Source organism: Monodelphis domestica, chromosome 4 (assembly GCF_027887165.1).
Source record: "Monodelphis domestica isolate mMonDom1 chromosome 4, mMonDom1.pri, whole genome shotgun sequence".
Classification (NCBI taxonomy): Eukaryota; Metazoa; Chordata; class Mammalia; order Didelphimorphia; family Didelphidae; genus Monodelphis; species Monodelphis domestica.
This window is the reverse complement of record NC_077230.1, coordinates 273604346-273618523: the sequence shown is the minus strand read 5'-3', so window position 1 is coordinate 273618523 and position 14178 is coordinate 273604346. Positions and strand designations below refer to the sequence as shown.

At 34.7% G+C, this 14178-nt stretch overlaps 1 protein-coding gene across 1 annotated transcript; it reads right to left on the bottom strand.

Moving 5' to 3' along the window:
- Window positions 1–407: 407 nt before the first annotated feature.
- CHEK1 (checkpoint kinase 1) lies at window positions 408–14178 on the bottom strand. Its single transcript, XM_001365236.4, has 13 exons — window positions 14050–14178; window positions 13013–13091; window positions 10908–11131; window positions 8881–8945; window positions 8720–8789; window positions 7312–7500; window positions 6669–6773; window positions 5382–5477; window positions 3419–3527; window positions 3055–3232; window positions 2633–2764; window positions 2336–2437; window positions 408–1827 (listed from the first exon to the last, which is right to left on the bottom strand). Exons 2-13 carry the CDS (start codon window positions 13075–13077, stop codon window positions 1732–1734), a joined length of 1431 nt encoding a protein of 476 aa, XP_001365273.1. The 5' UTR covers window positions 13078–13091; window positions 14050–14178; the 3' UTR covers window positions 408–1731.

The window sequence follows — 14178 nt, the reverse complement described above, 5'->3', positions numbered from 1 at the left end:
CAACCCAGTGGAATTGCTTGTCAGCTCTGGAAGAGGGGAGGGAAAGAAAATGAATCAAGTAAACACAGAAAAATATTTTGAAAAAATTACCTTGAAAGCCTTTCCCTCTATAGGTGACATTTCATTTCTTGCTTCCCTGTCTTTCTACCAGCAGTTCTCTAGGTCTGGAACACCTCTTTACTTACCTTCATTTAAAGACTCTAGCTATCTTCAAAAATAGTTCAAATGTCCTAGAGGAACCTTTTCAGATCCTGAGTTATTATTTGGGTTTTATACTTCATGAAATTACTTCATAATTTGTATTTACTAATCTATGTATATGCTATGCTTCCCTATTTAGAATGGAAGTTATTTCAAGGAATCATTTCATTTTTCATCTTCGTAATTCCATCACTTAGCACAGTGTCTCATACATATAGGCATTTAATAAATAGAAATAAATAGCAATCAAAATTTCTAAAAGAAATATCTGCAAATACAAAGAATGAATACAACAAATTTAACTTAAAATGAAGGATGTCTGTAGATGGAAGACATTACAAAAACCTACGAATTATCACAGGGAAAGAATCCAATAAATAGTTCAAAGAATTTATATTAAGTTTATACTTTATTAAATTTACAAAGTAGTACAAATTACTCCTAATATTTTATTCACAACTGGATGGCTAGCCAGAAATAAACAATAATAACTGCAAATAAACTTTTTTTCTTCAAATATAGAGAAAGCAAGTCCAAAAAAAAACCTGTGCTATGGGAACAAATTCATAAAAGTCAGAGTTGTAGGAAAAGTTCATTTCTATCAGTTCCAACCCTATGTTTTCCCAGTTTTTATTCCTCCTCACTTACAAGGGTTGGTCATCAGTGTTCTTCAGAGTACCTGAAAATTTGGCTTTTTGAAGATATTTTATAATTGTAATGATAGATTAAAAAATATATATCTATGTGTTAAATTAACCCAGAGTATTTAGGATGTGCAAGAGCAAAATGAAATTGAAAGCTGCACTAGAGTAGAGGCTTATTCTCAACCTTTATATGAAAACACCAACCAATACTTTCCAGATTATAAATTATAATGCTGAAAAACAAAAATCCCATGCTATTTAACTTTATCAAATAATCCCAACCATCACATTTTAATTGGCAGCATTAAGTAGGTTTAAAGAGACAACCAAGTTTACATATTCAGAGAGGCACTTTTGAAAAGTTAAGTGTAAGAATATGAATATATTTCACCAAATAAAGATTGCTTTACATATTGATGAATTTATTTCCCTAGCCAAAAATATAGAAGTTCTTACTAATACATTCAGGAATTATGGTGTCCAGAAAAATCTCAAATTTTCTGACAACCAAATACATGCACATACTAGTGTGATAAATGGACTTATTTATTCTCAAAATTTGGTTTGTGTACAGTCAATCTCTAATTCAACAAATGTTTTGTTGAAGAACCTCTTGTCCAATCCCTTCCCCAAAGTTTTCTTTACAAATCAAATATACATGCTTATTCTTTGATAGTCTGAAAAATGTGTTTTGATATGGTTCTATATAAAAAAGAACTTTTTTAAACAATAAGAATTAGAAGAACTTGGTTGGGAAAGGAAAGAGACAACTCCTCAGGAATTGTTACTTGAGATTTGAGGTCTGTAAAACAGTGTAAGCTTCGCTTGGAAGAATAGTGTCAACATAGCAGCACTGCATTCACTGGGCCTACCCAGCATGTATGGATCATGTGGCAGGTAGCCATATTTTCTGGCTGCTCACCACATCACTCAGCTTCCCTTTAATCTTCAGGAAATGCCTCTTGAACTCCAAACCATCACCCTATATAGAAAGGAGATAAAAGAACTGAATTGTTTTTAATTGCAGTAAGTTATATCACAGTCTAATGTCCTTTAGTTGTAACAAGAAGCAAGCTGACTTAATCTGTGCCCTTTTTTAGTTTACATTAGAAAGACAAAAAGTGCCCATAGATGGAGGAGGCAACTACACAGTTAAACCTGATATGGTCTCCAACTTCCTCATTTAGAAATACTGTGTCTCTTACATTGTGAGTATATTGTCAATTAAAAAACACTGGCCTGGTAAAACACCCAAGAGTAGAAGTCTATCTAATTTTCTTCTATTTAATCCAAAGGGAATTAATTCCTTGATATGCCAAAAAGATCCCATGTTTGGTTTTATGAGTGATTTTGTCTTCCAACATAGACCTGAAGTATAGAATTAAAGTGAGACTAAACACCATAATGTGACCAATGTTTTCCTTCCACCTTCTTTGAAACTGAATATATTCTTCTAACAGATCAAAAATTGCAGCTGTTAATTGACGTACCTTAGATAGCCGGAAGTCCACTAAGATCTTCTCGTCCATTTCTACCAAGTTCACTTTGAAAATCAGTTTATTGTTTCTTCTATCAGTGGTTGATACTGTGACCTAAGATAATAAAGTTGTCAACTTAGCTGTAAGTAGAACAATTCAAACAAAAACTTTTCAAGTATGCTTTTGTTAAGTCTTTAGATAAGGTCAGATTAACAAGGGAAGAAGTAATGGCAAGAATAGTTTGAGACTTCTCTTCACTTAAACTTTTTTTAACTTCAGGATAAAATGCAAGAGGGATTGAGACCATACCTGATTCATACAACTCTTCTTCCAGTGATACCCTAATTTCTCACAAGTTTCCTTCAGACAATGATAGGACTTATCAGCATCCAATTTGGTAAAGAATCGTGTCATCCTTTTGACCAAACGCTGCCAAGGATTCTACATATAGGACAAAAGACATCTGAGCAAATGCAGGTTGACAAAACATTCTTCTCATAATTACTGTCTCTAAGCTTACAATCAATATTTTTCTTTCATGATTGTATTAAACCTATCTATATCAACACTTCCTCCTCTTAACTTCTCTAAACCTGCTGCCAAATCAAGAGAAGTGAAAGCTGAAACTTGAAATAGCTCAACACAAACTATGAATTAGAAAACACAATTAGTTTTCAATGCAATGAAAAGGGGAGAGCTATGAAAAAATAGTTGAAAAAATAAATCTCTACCTGTGAAGAACCTGGGGTGCCAAGTAACTGACTGTTCAGCAGCATGTGGTCAGGACACGCAGGTTGGGAGAAACTGATTCCTTGTACCAATTTATCAATATAAGAGGGACTACTGTCCCACAAAGAAAGACCAGTTCGTGGCTCTGGTTGAGAGCTAGAGTACTTCACTTTTTCTTCACTAAAGTATTAAGAGAGAAAAAATTATATTCATAAAAGCATCAATTCTTTCTTATACAACACCACCCTATCCTGACTCATTCATTAATGATATGACTAAGTAGTAGAAAAAAAAATTTAACTCTTTTTCTGGAACAAAGTCATTTTCACATGTAATATAACATTCAACAGAGTTTATAATTCTTACCTGTGAGCACTATTAACAGGTGAGAAGTCCAAATTTGATTGTATGTGCTTAGAAAATCCACCTGGGGAATCTGATACTCCTCCTGAAGAAACTCGAGGTCTTTTTGCACCTATAAAAGAACAGTCAAGAAAAATCAAAATTTTTAAAGGTCCTCAAGCAATCACCACTGTAGAAAAAATTTTAAATGCCCTTTTATCTTTTGATTTTGTTTTATCCACTTCTTAAATGGGTTTAAGGTAGAAATAACAAAAATCTTAAGACCTGAGGTAACAAATTGATACTCATATTTTAAAATTGTACATGTAAATTGAACATAATGGACTTCTCTACTAGCAACAATGCAATGGTCCAGGATAATTCTGAGAGACCTATAAGAAAGAACACCATCCACATTCAGAAAAATTGTGGGACTAGAAACAAAGAAGAAAAACAACTCCATGATCACATGAATTGATGGGGATATGATTGGGGATATACACTCTAAATGATCATGCTAGTACAAATATCAATAATATGGAAATAGTTCTAATTGACACATGTAAAACCCAGTGGAATTGCATGTTGGCTATGGGAGGGAGATGGGGGTAAGGGAGGGAAAGAACAAGAATCTTGTAACCATGGAAAAATATTCTAAATTAATTAAATAAAATTTTCTAAGACAAAAACAAAGGAATGTGCCAGATACTAAATAAACCATCAAATGATGATTCTTCTAGGAACAAGTTCTTCAGTGCTGAGAGGTTTAATTTGTGTGTCCACATATCTTTACATCTATAGTTCTGTTCTATTATGGAAATTTGACTCTAATAGTACACAGCATGTGATTTCAGAATAAATAGATCATCCTCTTAGTTTTCCCTACTACACTCAAAAAAGTACTATGCATATAACCTAGTGCAAGACTTAGATAAAACATCCAAGTAAATATACTGTATTACAAATTAGAGCATGTAAACCTAAGACAAATAGAGTCCTCAATTATTTTTCTCTGAAAATTTAAGCTCATAATTATGAGAGAACATATTATAGTGGATAGAGGGCTAGAAGTTAGGAAGTTGCCACTGTACATCAATAGAGTAAGGTTTCACACAGATAAACTCACAAGTCCACAACCACTCAAAAAAATAAAATACAATAAAATTGTACATGTAGAAAATCGACATTTGACAGTGGTTCTTCCTATATAATTTTACTGAGAAATATGTTAGTCTTCAACTCACTTGAACTTTTTAACCTAGGCATTTCTGCTTCAAATTTTATTTACATATACAGCACTATATATACATATATATATATATATATATATATATATATACATATACATATATATATATGTACACACACATATATGATCATGTATAATATATTGACAAATATTAATTTTATGTAATCTGCATTGTGTGTTAATATAAATTATGTTGTATAATAATAATAAACACATAACATACATAATCAGGACAATGTGATTTATATGAATACAAAGTTTTTTAATATCAAATACTGCCATCTCTGATAATAGCAAAATAATACTCTGAAGATAACAATATATCTCAGGACTTGGAACTTAAAATTAAGAAATTAGTTTATGCTATAAATATTTTGCAATAAAAGTAAAAATCTGCCTTATCCAATTTTCTTTGGTAGACATGACAACAGCCCTAAGAAAACTCAAGCAAAAATAACTGCTTTTGCAGAAAAAAAATTGAAAATCTAATTAGCTACATTAAAGAATTTAATATTCATAAAAATAAGTTGAGAATAATACCCAGAGGTAGATATTGTAAGTGCCTGTTAAGCCAGCGAGCCTTTTTTTCTACCAGTCTGGTTTTCTAAAACAATAGGCATTAATTTAAGAAATTTACCAAAATTTACATTCTCTCCTAAAATTAAATATATTTCATAACAACTATGACATAATAAAAATGAAAAAAGTGTTATTTTATAACTCTGTCAAGGGCTTTACCTTTCTTAAGTACCTTAGTATACCATCTGTCTTTTTTAATATCTGATATTGTAATTCTTGATCCTGGATTCTCAATTAGAATTTTATGCAGCAAGGCTGGGGAAGAGAAAGTTAAAATATCAGACATGTAGATCAAAGAAATCCACTTACTTGTAGCAGCAGGTACCTTCCCTATTTCACTTCCTTCTTTTTTAGAAGATTAGTTCTAGAAAAGAACCAAATCTACTATATTACTGCAACTTTTTTATGCTGCCTTCTACCTTTAGGGCACTGACTCCAGGTTCTCAATGTTTAGCAAATAAGATGAGTAAATACTAAATAGAAATCTTTAAAAATTACCTACAGACATTAACAAAGGTATAAGGCTCACAAATCTATTTCCTATTCAAAACTCATCTAGTATTTTTTTTTCCTTTTAAAAATCCTTATGTTCCATCTTAGCATCAATACTGTATATTGGCTCTGAGTGAGATAGACTTAAGTGTATTATTCTCAGAATGACATTCAGCTTGCACTCCAGTTGAGAAGGGAATATAAAGGGCTAGCTTGTTGCCTTTTGTTGACTATCTAAAGGGCGTACGGAAAAGGGAAAGGAACTGATAAGACACAGGGGACCCAATTCAAGGACAATAAATCATTCAGTTACTTCTTTATCTCTTAGGATGTTTGATGTCTTTTCACTGTTCTTTGAACCTAGCTCATAAGTTTAAGATTATATATCACAGCTTTCCCCCAACTGGAGATGTAACAGGACAAAAGGAAGTGAGGAGGAGACAGAAAGGGGGTTGCGTAATTAGGGACCCCATATATTGATTCTCTGAATTTAACCAATTTGCATTCTGGGCACAAAGCCCTTTCATGAAAAAAAACTGCTACTTCTTTACTCTTGTTTCTGACTCCAGTTTATCTAAGTAAGTGGGGCATTCTTCACTAGTTTTTTTTAACCCACACAGTTCCAAGGCAAAAGAGAAGTAAGGGTTAGGCAATGAGGGTTAAGTGACTTGCCCAAAGACACATAGCTAGAAAGTGTCTGAGTCATATTTTATTCCAGGATCGCCTGTTTCCAGGCCTGGCTCTCAATCCACTGAGCCACCTAGCTGCCCGTCATCTAGTATTTCTCTATTTTAAATTCATGCAGTTATAAAAGCAAAATGAGTCTTCATATAGCTTTTTACAGAATAGCAAAAAGGCCTATATTTTAATTAAAAATTATTTTCATGAGAATTCACATAGAACAAGACTTTATTCCTTAAAAATTCAATCATTTAAACATGATAGTTCAATTACCTAATGGGGCAGAATCAATTTTCTTCCAAGGTGTGAGATATGTTTTTTTTTCTTTCCAGTCACAATACTCCTGACAACTGTCACTGGGTTGATCCCATGGCAATTCTAAAACCAAAAGAAGTTACGCTCTTTAAAGTGGTCATGTTAGGTAAATGTTACAGATATTAAGGGAGGAATGAACAATTCTTAAAACGAATAGAAAATTTCAACTTAAAAAAACTATAATAACAAAGTATCACTTTCAAGGATATCTATAACAGAATACTGCCCTCTTCATTTGGGTAACTTTATTATGATTTACCCAGACATGGTTTCTGTGACTTTTGAGAAAAGAAAAAAAAACTATCACATTGTTGCCATCTTTAGCATTAAAAGTTCCAAATACTGTTATAGGTGAAAGAGTAGCACAGTAGAAACCAGACAAGTAGCTTTTAACTCTGCTATTTCTGACCTTGCACAAGTTACATGTATCTCCAGGATTCATTTATAAAACAGGAAAGAACCCTTTATTTTCTCTACAGCCTTGAGTAAATATTTATTACTACATAATAACCAATATAATAACTCAATATAAATGCACTGGCTTAGTTGAAATGATTCAATATATGGTTTATAGTTTAATCACAAACTGCATAGCACTTACCTCCAGCCAGCATTGCAGTAAGTACTATTCCACACGACCACACATCAACTGGTTCTGCATGGAATTCTTTCCTCTTAAGCAGTTCTGGGGCAACATATGGCAAAGTGCCACACATTTTATTTAATAAACGTTCACGATTATTATGCCGAAATACAGTTGCTAAGCCAAAGTCTGAGATTTTAAGGTTATCTAAAAGAGAATGAAAAAAAGGTCAATTCTGGGCAAGGCCTTGTCTTATGAGAAGATTAACATTTTTTCCCTTATAATCAAACAGCAAGCCAAAAAAGGTACATAAGTCGTTAAAACCTTTATCCTTTTTGAAAAAAAAAATTTTTAAACCCTTACCTTCCATCTTAGAATCAATACTATGGACTGGTTCCAAGATAGAAGAGTGGCAAGGGCTAGGCAATTGGGGTTAAGTGACTTGCCCAGGGTCACAAAGCTAGGAAGTATGGAAGAGGCCAGATTTGAACCTAGGATCTCCTATCTCTAGGCTTGGCTCTCAATCCACTGAGCCACCCAGCTGCCTTCAAACCTTTATTCTTTAACAAAGCAAAACCAAAATTAATAAGAAAGAAAATACTCTGGCCCTGTGTCTCCCATTTCTAGTCAAAAGTTTTACTAAATTTGGTTATTTTCTTTTTAAAAATATAATAGTAGTTAGTACCTTCTGTTTTGCTGATTATACTCTGCATCACTTCATACAGATCTTTCTACATTTTCTCATTCCAACAGAATAAAACCTTGAGCAGAGGTTATCTCATTTTTGTTTCTTGTATTCACCAGCACCTAACATAGTGTCTGGTAAAAAGTAAATGCTTAATAAATGCTTATTGAGAAATTCCTTGTATGTTCTATTTTTTATAGCATTATATAATATCCCATTGCACTAATATATCAAAATTTACTAAAATATTTTCCAGCTGTGGCTTATTTAAGCTTTCTCTAATTTTTTATTATCATAGAGTAGCTATTAATATTTCTACAAAGATCCTTTTTTAATAATATTTTAGTGATTTCAGAAAATAAATTAAAACTTCATATTTTTCTCTGTTATAAAACATTCTAAGAAAAATTATTTTTTCTTAAGTTTGAGTGAATTTACTTCTGGGTTCAGCATCTTTTTTTGATAAGATATGTTTTAAAAGTATTACATTATTCCAGATTATCATGTTTCATCATTATTAAATAAGTGATTTTCCTAATTCAACTTCTGTATGATCTAAGAGTTCTTAACTATAGGAGAAGTACAGTTAAGAGAGTAGTTAGAATATATTTACTAAAGATATAGTTTGTCATTTGTTAGATGAAAATATCAATATTTATCCCTTACTTAGTCCTACTGTTTTCATGGTTGAAAAAGAATATCATAATGAAGAGACAAAATTTGATGTAATAATCAGCTTACCTCTTTCATCTAGTAAAAGATTTTCAGGCTTAATATCTCTATGGGTTATTCCAATACCATGAAGATATACCTTGGAGGAAAAAATATTAAAGCTCATTTATTATTTATTCTTCATTTGTACTAAAAAATGAATTCAAATAAAAAAAGTGGACTTGACCTACCACCCCTGCCATAAGCTGATGGAAGAACTTCTGAGCATCTTGTTCAGGCATACCCACGTCAGGCTCTGAAAGTGTTTATTTTGAAAATTTAATAACCAGACATCAATTTTAGAAACAAGCATCACTTTTAAGATTGAACCAGTTAGCTACCTCTTGCCTCATGGCAAAGAACTGGGGAACTAATAGAAAGGAACATGGCATACACTATCAGACATGGTCTTTGTGTCATGTTTTTGCTTCCACAAGACAGTTCAATCAGCACTTTGCAAATTTTTAAATCCTGGTTTGAGTTGGGAATTAACAAAGTATAAGTTCCTAATTTTTAATACGGTAGCTTTAGATTTTACATTTACATCTACAGAATGGATTTCATTAAATAATGTTTAATCACAGAATAAGTGAATCTTAAGTGTTAAAATGGGATTATTCTAGGAGGCAGCTAGGTGACTCAGTGGATTGAGAGCCAGGCCTAGAGACAGGAGGTCCTGGGTTAAAATCTGGCCTCAGACACTTCCTAGCTGTGTGACCCTGGGCAAGTCACTTAACCCCCATTTGCCTAGTCTTACAACTCTTCTGCCTTGGAACCATTACACAGTATTGATTCTAAAACAGAATACAAGGGTTTAAAAAAAAAAGAAAGGGATGATTCTGTTCTAACCTCTAACCTAAAGCAGGAATATTCTCTATGATTGTTTTCAAGGGTAGCTATCCAGACTCCATCTGAATACTTCTAGAAACAGAAACACCAATTCTCCTAAAAGTAATCCATTTCATTTTTAGGTAGCTGTAATTGTTATCCTACTTCCATTTTCCATCAGCATTTATGTTTGGTTTGACTTCAGTGAGTACTGTAGCCCATCCAGGATGGGATAATCACCTGAAATCTAATCATCATTTCAGCTGACTCAATATTTAACACTCAACACTTTCCCAACTACTTCAGTTGCCTTTCCTCTCTGACTGGAGGGTAGAACACTAAACTCCTCCCCAAGTTTTCCTGTATTAAGACCTAGGAAATGAATTCTCCAGGTTACTCTCCATTTTCTTCAGTAGCTCTGCTTGGTTGATTCCATGGAGTATCATTCCCCTAGCCTGCTTTCCTATGGTACTCACGCCTTCTCTCCTTCCTTTTGAATGTGATCTTCCTGTAATTCCTTGAGGACAGGAATTATCTTTCTTTTTCTTACTTGTATCCCCAGTACTTAGCACAATGCTTAGTACCTAATAAGTGCTTAATAAATGTTTCCTGAATTGAACAATTAAAAAGTTTTTTGTCATACCAAACAAAAATATTTTTCCTATAGATCTTGATCAATGACACATGTAAAACCCAGTGGAATTGCACATAGGCTATAGGAGGGGGTAGGGGGAAGGGAAGGAAAGAATATGATTCTTGTAACCATGGAAAAATATTCTAAATTGACTAATTTAATAAAATTTTCAAAAAACAAAAAATAAATATTTTTCCTTATTAAGTTCCATCTACTAGTCTTAATCCTATCCTATAAATCTAAAAAAGCATATTTAAGTCTAAAATACACAACTGACTAAAGTCCTCAAAAAACTTTTTTGGGAATCATGAACAACTTACATAAAAATTCAAAAGACTACAAAATCAATTTAGAAATAATTACACAAAGCTAGAATATTTCTACAACACAATGATCCATTGAGGCAATCAGGATATCTGACAGTTACTAAAGTGATATAGTAATTTCCCATAACAATTATTTGTCACAAACTAAACAAAATGACATTAAGCTTAATTAAGATCACATACGATTTGGAACAGTATATTTTGGGGTATAACTTTCTAGTAGTAAACATAAATTATTATGAAAATACAAAGCAAATATTAATGCTTATTTAAATATTTCATGGCTGGAAGCCACATTCTATGGATAAAGATGGGTCAAAAACTAAATTAAATATAGGCTCAGAGACAAAAAAAAACACTTTTTATTAATTCATTTAGTAGTTCCATTATCTTAATCTTTAGAACTTAAATTTGTCACCATTTTCCATACCTATTCGGTCAAAGAGTTCTCCCCCACTGCAGTACTCCAGAAACAGATACTGAATATTGCCTTCTCGCCGATGACCATAGAATTTCACTATGTTCTCATGATTTAACATTTTATTGATGCAAATCTCTTTCTTAATGTTTTCTGGACAATCTATGGCACGTTTCATGTCCACAATCTTTACTGCAACTGCTTCTTCTGTTCGCCTATTCACAGCAAGCTGAACTCTATAAATTAAGTAGAAAAGAATCAGCTTTATCTTTTTATAAATGTTTAAACTTTTAAATCATTTATTGCTTTCACTGCTTTGGCACAGTGCTTGACACAGGGTAGACATTAATAAATGTTGACAGTGATTTGGGATGATAATTTTCTAATTATTGGTAAATTAATATGCTTTCTGTGATAACTATCTCTTTTAAATTTTCAAATTAAAAACCTACCATAATGACTAGTATATAGTAGGCATTTGAGAAATGGTTGCCAATTTGAAAAAAATTAGTTCAAAAACTGCTTTAATCCAGACTAATTTCTTCCCCCCCCCCCCAAAAAAAAAGTAAAAAAGGTTTTTCTTTTCCCAGGACATTCACTTTTCTTTTTCACTTCTTATTATGTGCACAGGATACTTAAATTGTCCACAAAGATAGCCATGTTAGGCACACAATAGGTACCAAAAGCTTGTTAAATTAGGATAGCAGGATTCCTAGGCCTTACTACCAATATTCATATATTTCAGAGGTTTAAAAGAAAAAGCTAAATGAAAGAAACCATGATGGTTGAAGTTACCTTCCAACTCTTTGCAAGTAGAATGTTAAAACAAAAAGGATAAAAAAAAGGAAAGGCATACATAAAAGAAGAAAGGAATCACCATTTTGGCTTACTTTTAGTTGAGGAAATGATTTTCTTTTTTTACTCTTAATCTCCAAATCCTTCACCTAGAGAGAATGCCTTGGTGCATGAAGGTGCTTAATAATGTGTACTGATTGACTGACCTGGAACCTTTAGTTTCCCTAGGCTACCTCTGACAAAATAGCACCATCCTCGTGGTGGTGGTGTTATAATGAAAGTGTTTAATCACTATTATACTTTATAATCCATACTGGATGGTATAACATATTTAAAACAAGAGATTACAATGTTCCTTCCAACTTTAGTATTCTACAACAGAATCCAGAGACATATTGGAACGTGCAAGAAAGTGGCCATGCTGCTAAAAGAAAACATCACATATAGAAAACATACTATGTCTAGGTAAACAACTGAGAGTTTCTACAGCAGGAAATGTTTTTGTGATAATTGGAGAAGGGAAGAAGTCATAATTAAATTTATTCCAAATTAAACCAAACCTAAAATTCAGTCATCTAAACCATTAGTCATACATAGAAATGGATCCCTGAAAGCAACATATTGACAGGAACCACAGTTTAGCATTATCTATGTTGTACTGTATTTTTTTTATTTTGTTAAACATTTCTCAATTACTTTTTAATCTGGTATAGGACATATTCAGTAGTTGCTTCCCAGAGTTTGACCTCTCTAATCTAAACTACTAGGCTAGAATCCATTGTAACAAGCACCTGAGAAAGTCACAAACAGTTGCTGTGACAAGAACTCTAGTCTCAAGGGTCATTAAATTTGAGATTATTACATCAGGTTCTGTTATTTCTAATAAGTCTGAATTTCTATTACCTACCACTTTAAGTGGGGCAGTTTGGTGGCAGTGTTTAGAGTCCCAGGCCTAGAGTCAGGAAAAAAAAAACCTGGGTTCAAATCAGGCCTCAGACACATACTAGCTGTGTGTCCATGGGTAAGTCACATAACCCTGTTGGCCTCAGTTCCTCATCTATAAAATGAATTGAAGAAGAAAGAAAATGGCAAATCACTTCAGTACTTTTGCCAAGAAAATCCCAAATAGGGTCACAAACAGTCCTACAGATCTAAACAACCCAAGTAAATTGTATCACATAAAAGATTAAATACATTGAGCACTATGTAAACTGGCAAGAACTTAGGTCAGCTCTCTTAAAATATGGAAATCTTAGACGGTATTATCTACAGTAGCAAGATGTGCCTATTAAAAGTTTTAGGACAAGAGAGCTCATACTCACTCTCCATAAGCACCTTCTCCCAGGGTTTGCACCAAATCCCAGTCTTCCACAAAGGGCACAGCCATGGCTCTACCAGCACCTTTTATTAGACATCCGTGGAATAAACATGATTCAAAATGTAAGTGATGTGCTACCAGCTTCTCTACCCCCTCATCCCTACCACCTTGGCATCAGTGCCATCTTAAACTAACATAGTCTCTATTAATGTAAACTCTGACCTCTGCAGTAATTCACCCAATTAGATATATCCTTCCTAGGATTTGTATTTATTCACCGAGGAACTCTGGGATGTCTTAGTGAATACAATGCCAGCCTCCAGTGAAGGAAAGACTTGGGTTCAAGTCTGGCTAAGCAGGCATTTAAAAACTCTCGAGCTACGAGTTTAAAAGAGTGTAAATTGCAGAACGTGCAGATTCCTGATAGCATGAAATCACGGGTCACTCCTCCCCTCTCAAAACTCATAAAGGGCCCGGTGGGGGAGGGGAGATTAAGAGTCAAGGGTTTCAGGGTCTAATCCTAGATTCTGGTCCGGTTTACCAACTGTGTGGCCTAAAGCAAGACCCTCCCCGTCTCCCGACCTCGGTTTCCCGATTCATAAAAAAGAGGGGTGGGCTTAGATGAGCTATAAGGTCCCTGCCAGCCAGGTCACACCCAAGGATCTACGAGACCGATCGGGGTGGGAGGTAGGGGGGCGAGGGCGGGGTTTGGGGGAGGGGAGAAGAGGGGTGAATCTGCTCCTCCTCCTTCTCCGGCCCTCGCAGCACTACCCCCAGTTAGACTTAAGTCTGTTCCCCGCCCGCCCGCCCGCCGAGGCCTCCAGCCCGGCCCAGACGAGTGGGCGGGCGTCCCCGGCCCAGGGGCCGGCTCCAAGCGCTCCTCCGCAGGCTCCTCTCACTGCTTGCCAACCTCTCTACCTGCGCCTCACAACCTGAGCCAGAGCCCGCTGAGCCCGCTGAGCCCGCCGCTGCCCCTCCCCACGGAACCAGCTCCGGCCCGAACCCCAGGGACTCCGCCCCGCTTCACTCCTCCCAGCTCACCAAGAAGCAGCCGCCGCTGCCGCTGCTGCCCTAGCCGGAGGAATCCAAAAAACGGAGCTTTTCCCGCCAAAATCCACCAGTCGCCTTACGATTGCTAACGTGCGCGCTCCACCGCCGTAAAGCGAGGAG